The 6,744-nt window shown below is 40.6% G+C and overlaps 2 protein-coding genes across 2 annotated transcripts; both read right to left on the bottom strand.

The window, feature by feature from the left end:
- Window positions 1-290: 290 nt before the first annotated feature.
- Window positions 291-908, bottom strand: LOC143019380 (uncharacterized). Its single transcript, XM_076175016.1, has 2 exons — window positions 720-908; window positions 291-548 (listed from the first exon to the last, which is right to left on the bottom strand). The coding sequence occupies exons 1-2, from the start codon at window positions 906-908 to the stop codon at window positions 291-293; spliced, it is 447 nt and encodes a 148-aa protein (XP_076031131.1).
- Window positions 909-1,635: 727 nt separating this feature from the next.
- LOC143019381 (uncharacterized) lies at window positions 1,636-2,325 on the bottom strand. The gene has a single exon (XM_076175017.1). It carries the CDS (start codon window positions 2,323-2,325, stop codon window positions 1,636-1,638), a length of 690 nt encoding a protein of 229 aa, XP_076031132.1.
- Between the last annotated feature and the right edge of the window lie 4,419 nt (window positions 2,326-6,744).

The following is a 6,744-nucleotide window of genomic DNA, read 5'->3' on the forward strand; positions in this document are numbered from 1 at the left end:
TAAAGGGGTAACTATAGTAACTAACGTCACTAACCCGGTGTTATTTTATTCTCGCCTTCTCACCAAACTCCTGTAAGGTGAATCGTCTGCCAGTGGTCCAGCTGTGCAAAAAGACGCCAATTTCTTCTGTTCTGATGGAGCAGTTGTTCTTCCACTGTCTGCACATCACTTCCTCTCTTCTCTATTTCGTCCTTGGTGTTCTGGATCCAGCGCATCATGCGGGGTCTTCCCCTTCTTGGTCTTCTTCCTTCAGGTTGCTGCCATTCCAGGTACTTTCTTAGGTATCTTTCCTAGTCCATGCGTTTAACGGGGCCGTCCCACCGAAGTTGAGCCTTCTCGATGTAAGTGAGAACTGGCTCTGTCTTGAGAGAGTTCTGAATTGTGATGTTTCTTACCCGGTCAAGTCTTGTGTCACCTTTAATTAGTCTAAGGGATTTCATTTCAGCCCACTGCACTTTTGACTTGGTCTTTGATGTTAAAGTCCAAGTTTCGGCTCCATAAATGAGTATAGGTCGCAGAATGGTCCCATATATCAGTGCTTTCACTTTCTGAGGTATGTTTGGTATCAGATATAGCATGTTTAAACTTGTGCTATACATATGTATTCGGTGGTCAATTTCCTTTTCCATAAGCTCTCTCTCATTTATCTGGGTACCCAGATACTTAAAGTTTGCAACTTGTTTCATCTTCTTCTGTCTAATGAATATGTTGTAGTCAACCTGTGTCCTTGATAAGACAAGGATCTCTGATTTAGTAGCACTTATTTTCATATCCTTTGCTTGTAGTTCTGTGTCCCATCTCTCAAATGCATGTTGAAGATCGTCTGGTGGCCGGGCTATGAGAGCGATATCGTCTGCATATGCCAGTACTGGGACTAGATTTTCATGTTCGCCTTGCGCTGATCTCATCACCACATCCATAAATATAACAAATAGAAGTGGGGATAGAACGCTTCCTTGCTTGACGCCGCTCTTGACCTCAAACCATTCCCCTTCTCCTACTTTTGTCCGCACTACACTATAAGCCTGATTGTATTGGCTCTTCACCGCTCTTGAGTTTTGATGGAACTCCATAAAGAGGATCTTTGAGCGTTCTCCATACCTTTTGCCTTGGGATGCGGTCAAAGGCTTTTTCCAGATCCAAGAATGCCAGATATTGGTGTTGGTTCCATTCCCATGACTTTTCAATAATCATGCGTAATGTAAATATGGGATCCATGGTGCCTCTGCCTGGTCGGAAGCCAGACTGGCTCTCACTCAGTTGGTGTTCCAAAAGTTCTCTCAGTCTACTCTCCAGAATCCTTTCATAGATCTTGCAAGCATGGGGTAGTAAGGATATTCCCCTGTAATTCTTGCAGTCGTGCAGGTCACATTTTTTATGGATTGGGCAGGTAATGGACCTCCCCCTATCATTGGGACCTTCTCCACTCTCCCAGGCAAGATTGAAGATGTCAGTCATCCGTGCCTTCAATTGCTCTCCTCCTTTTTTGAAAAGTTCAGCTGGGAGGTTATCTACACCTGGCGATTTGTTATTCTTCATCCTTTTCATTGCTCTCTCAAGTTCCTCGAAGGATATTGGTTCTTCTTCCTGTTCCTGTTCGCGCTCCATATCGTAGTTCTCATCGTCATTACCCCCCTATACATTTAGCAGTTGAGAGAAATATTCTCCCCATCTTTCTCTAACCTTGTGCGAGTCTGTCAGGAGTTTTCCATGTTGATCCTTGATTGTTGATATGTTCAGTTTGGTATCCTTTTTATAGCTCTTGGCCAATGAATATATAAATTTCTTGTCGTTACTGAAGGCATTCCCCAGATCTTCAGCAAGTTGTATCCATACTTCTTGCTTGGCAATCCTTTTTATTTGCTCCGCTTTATTTCTCGCAGCCACATAGATGTTTCTCGTTGCTTCTGATCGGCGTTTCATCCATTGCCTGTATGTCTTGTTCTTGTCTCTAACTGCATTCTTTACCTCCTCGTTCCACCAGATGGTTAATTTCTTTTTTGTCACTCCAGTTTGCGAGCTCCCCAGAGTGTTCTCAGCAATGTCGTTGATCTTGGTTTTCAATTCAGACCAGGTTTGGTGTACATCTGTCAGTGCTACGGTTTGTAGACCTTCTGCGGCAAGCATTTGGAATCCGTCTATGGTGTCTTGTTCTTTAAGTTTCTCTACTTTAATTCGGTTGCGTGTCGCTCTCTGCATCTTCTTTGGTCGTAGGACGGATAGCTTGCATATGACTAAACGATGGTCGGAGTCAAGGGAAGCGGATGGAATGCTTTTAACGTCTCTTGCCGTTCTTTTGTCTCGCACTAAAAACAGGTCTATCATAGATTTATCAGTATAGTCATTTTCGACGTTGTTCTATCTATACCAGGTCCATTTGTGAGAGGGTTGGTGACTAAAGAAAGTATTCATTACCAAGAGATGATTTATTGTGCAGAAATCAATTATTCTCTCGCCCTCTACGTTTTTTTTTCCTCCGATACCATATGCACCAATAATATTCTCCACTCCTGTCCTATCAGTGCCGATATAACCATTTAAACCTCCCTGGATTATCATATGATCACATCTAGGGAGTCCATCAATTGTATTCTGCAGAAGCTCAAAGAAGTCCTCTTTCTCTTCATTTTATTTCCTCTGCTGCGGGAAACACAGTCCCCCGAAGGCCATATTATTACGTTTAATTTGTCATGAGGGCCGCACTTGCTTCAATTAAAATTATTTAATAAAACGTCATTAAATGCAAAAAAATATAGACAATATAATATGCAATTTATAGACAAAAAAAGGATTACTTACAGGGTTATGAGAGTTAAGGGCTCTGAATCAGAGTTGAATTGTGGGCTCCCGCTAAGCCAGCGAGCAAGTGTGTGTGTATCTCTTTTCTTCCAAGCACAACACTGGCCGCCGAAGATTCCTGGGCGCTTGTTGAGTGAGCTGGAGTGGAGAGCGACGTCCGACCTGCTTGCGACTTGCTAGGTAAGACCACCCGCTTGCGCGGGATTGGTTTTTGTGGGAGGGTAAGAATGTCTGTAAGAAAATGAAAAGATATAGTGGTGTATAAAAGAGGGCTTCCGCCACCAGGCGATTAGGGATATCTATTTCGTGGCGTCGTGACTTTGGAGGTATGGAGACTGGGATTGATGGGTAACCGTGAGGTTACGTGGAAAATCTATTCTTCTTATCCTCAACCAACAAAGTTAGAAAATGAGTAGGAGGCTTAGTCTTAGGGAAAGATAGAGAAATTGGAAATAATTCTAGTGGTAGGTAAACTGAAATGAGAAGATGTAGTAGGAGAGAAAGTTGGAAATGAAAATAATTTCAGTAAAGAGAAAGTTTATACAGTTGTTTGTGCATGTAGTTGTATTAGTTTTGTTTGCGGTATGGTTGTGTGTGTATTCTACACATAGAGGGTTGATGCCTCCAGCGTGTATGCTTATAGCCTGACACTTAATGGCTACATGCAACATTATTTTTATTATTATTGTTGAGCCTGCTCCTCTCGGCTGAGCGTCGACCTTTAAAGGAGTTTGGCGGGAACGTAGGGAGTTTTCCAAGTTCCTGATTGGCTGACCGCTGGCTGGCCGGGACATCTTTGCGAACTATGCTTGCCAACTACAGCTAGTATAGAAGTCAAGCTCGAGTTGTGTGACGGCCAATCTGGTTTTGACCAGCGGCGCGTCACTACAATATAATTCAACGCTTAATGGCTTAGTTAGGTGATTATACAATTCAACGCCTAATGGCGTAGTTAGGAGGTATGTATTTTTATGATCTAACCTTCTGGCCACCTGTTTAATGTTTATTTCACCTACTTTCATCAAACCTAACACACACACATCTGAGCTACAGGAGGTCTACAAAACCTTCATACTCCCCACCCTTATGTAAGTCTCACCGGCCTGGTCCAGCTCACCCACCCTCACACAGAGACAAAAGTTGGAGAGGGTACAAAAGAGAGCGTGCAGGATCATTCTGGGCGAGGAGTACAGCGGTTACGACCACGCTCTTACTACCCTTACTCTATCTAGGGTGTCCCAGCGGCGCGGTGAGGCACTAAAGATATTTGGGGAAAGCCTACTTTCCCACCCTAGACACCGTCACTTCCTCCCTCCCGACGCTCCACTACCACGCCACGCCACTAGACACAGATATAGGCTCGTACCAATCAAAGCGCCAAGGACTGACTGCTACAAAAACAGTGCCATCCCATCCATTGTGCACATAATCAACTCTATGTAAAGTTGTACCGTGTATATACTCTAAGTTTTATATTTTTAATCAGCTTTTGCATTGTATTATTATCAGTGTACTACTGCTATTGAAATAAACCTTTTATTATTAATTATTATTAGATATACACACACATATATATATATATATATATATATATATATATATATATATATATATATATATATATGTCGAAAGATCACTAAAAACAACACGTGATCCACAAATTTTGCTGGTAATCACTAAGGAAATCGGAAAAAACAGTAATTCTTAAGCGCTTTCGTGTAATTCCCCTGAAGATGTGAATTACATGAAAGCGCTTGGGAATTACCGTTTTCTTCCGATTTCCTTAGTGGTTACCAGTAGAATATATATATGTATATATATATATATATATATATATATATATATATATATATATATATATATATGCTAATAAGAACACGGGTACGTGTGTTCACTTATGCAAAGTAGACCACTTGCAAAAAAGAAACTAACAAAGCAGAGCGCTTTCGTATATTACATCTTCAGTGCAACAAGTACTTTTTGCACTGAAGATGTAATATCCGAAAGCGCTCTGCTTCGTTAGGTTTTTTTCAAGTGGTCCACTTTGGATATATATATATATATATATATATATATATATATATATATATATATATATATATAAATATATATATATATATATATATATATATATATATATACTGTATATATATCTTTGGGAGATATCACTCTCGGCCACAATCCCTTTCATACTTTTATATGTCTATAGCCTATCACAATTTTTTCCTCCGTTACTAGCACCACACTCGATTTTTTTTCGTATATGTATTTTTTCGTATATGTGTTTGGACATATGGAAAGAATGAGTGAAGAAAGACTAGTAAAGTAGGTATGGAAGGCAGATGTGGAAGGAGTGAACATGAGGGGACGTCCTAGGATGAGATGGATGGGGTGATGGGGGCTTTGGGGAAGAGGGGAATGTCTGTTGAGGAAGGACGGGAGAGGACAGAAGACAGGGGTGAATGGAGAATGGCTGTATATGGATGATGTGATGCATGAGGTGGAATGGGCGGGGGGATGGGGGTGAGGTAGTATGTGTGAGCAAAATTTGACGCAGCCCGAAGGGATTTCTCCCCGTCTGCTCCTTTTATGCATGGGGGGACAGAGAGGGGGGTCGCCAATTTAATGAAGCGGCCTTGCTGTGGATGTGCTGTGTCTTGCGACACTGCTCCTGACCCAGGGCAGTGGACAAGATGCAGTGATGACCCGTCATCCAGGAGGTGCTATGACAAGAGGGAGGGTGGAGGGGTGTGGAGTATATTCAGGGATGGAATGGGTGGGAATGATTTTATGACTTTTCCTATTTGGCTACCCCCCTTGTAAGGGGGAAAAATCCTTGGTATTTGTATGTATATGTGTTTCTGTTGTTCATACCCCCTCTTCCCCTTTATCGGTATTTCCAGTATTTACAATAAATCCTATTAGAAAAACGAACACATACCTAGTCGGGAGGAAAGTTCTAGGTTAGCATTGAGAAATTTTCAAACGCAATACCACCGATGCCCCCTGAATGTTTGTATATCTGGCTAAAACCCTGACTAGCACTTTGTACAATAAGTTAAGACTACGTTATCTAGTTTCTTTTTTATATTTATGTAGTATAAATCCATCAAATTATTTCTCTAATCTAATTCTGAATTGGAAGTTGGGAATTTTTCTCATTCTCCTAAATTTAAGGTTCCTAGCCTATAATTACATTCGAACAAGTTCTAATGACGTCGTGGAAGGGGTGGAGTTAGAGTTTACCCACAATGCCTAGAATTTTCTAGACAAATGTAATTAAACGAAAATGATAATTCCTGGCCTTACAGTCCCATATAGTCTCAGGCTGGATATTCCAAGTCCACTAAGATAATTTTTCTTTACGACTATTAAACACTGGTTTGCCATTATTTAATCTCTAGTGCTTCGTATTCGTCCAGACCTTGAATTTTTCCATTTCAAGTTTTCTTTATGTATCTGAAGACATGTAGAATTGAGTACCAACGGAGAATTATTTGAAATTAACTCTATGGTTTTATAGCAAATGATGAGTGGCGAGGAAAAGATATCAATAGTAGTTTCCAGTCACATTCCGACCAGTATCATACTGGTCGGAATGTGACTGGAAACTTTTATACGTAGAGGCAGCATTTTCCAGTAATACTCATACTGAGTATGAGTATTACTGGAAAATGCTGCCTCTACGTATAAATGTTTTCAATTTTTCTTTCATTTGGAAAATCAAAAACCTAGAGCTGAACAGACTGGCTATTATATCAAATTCATTTATCCCTGTGTCCCCATACTCAGTTATTGTTCCGAGTAATGTTTAATGTAATAAGAAGATATACATTTTTTGTTTTTGCAACAGAAGTGTAATGTGATGTTTTCACATGCCATTTGATTAAACGTCAAATAATATAAAATATCGGTTATGCACGAGAGTACATTTCACCCGTGCAG

Source organism: Oratosquilla oratoria, chromosome 37 (genome assembly GCF_046742065.1).
Source record: "Oratosquilla oratoria isolate Oo_2021 chromosome 37, ASM4674206v1, whole genome shotgun sequence".
Taxonomy (NCBI): Eukaryota; Metazoa; Arthropoda; class Malacostraca; order Stomatopoda; family Squillidae; genus Oratosquilla; species Oratosquilla oratoria.

Bases quoted from the DNA above. Each gene is read 5' to 3' on its own strand.
- LOC143019381 (XM_076175017.1), bottom strand. From the start codon at position 2,325: ATGATAGACCTGTTTTTAGTGCGAGACAAAAGAACGGCAAGAGACGTT.
- LOC143019380 (XM_076175016.1), bottom strand. From the start codon at position 908: ATGAGATCAGCGCAAGGCGAACATGAAAATCTAGTCCCAGTACTGGCA. The intron at 549-719 runs GTTGACTACAAC...AACATACCTCAG, and splicing joins TTGTCTTATCAAGGACACAG to AAAGTGAAAGCACTGATATA.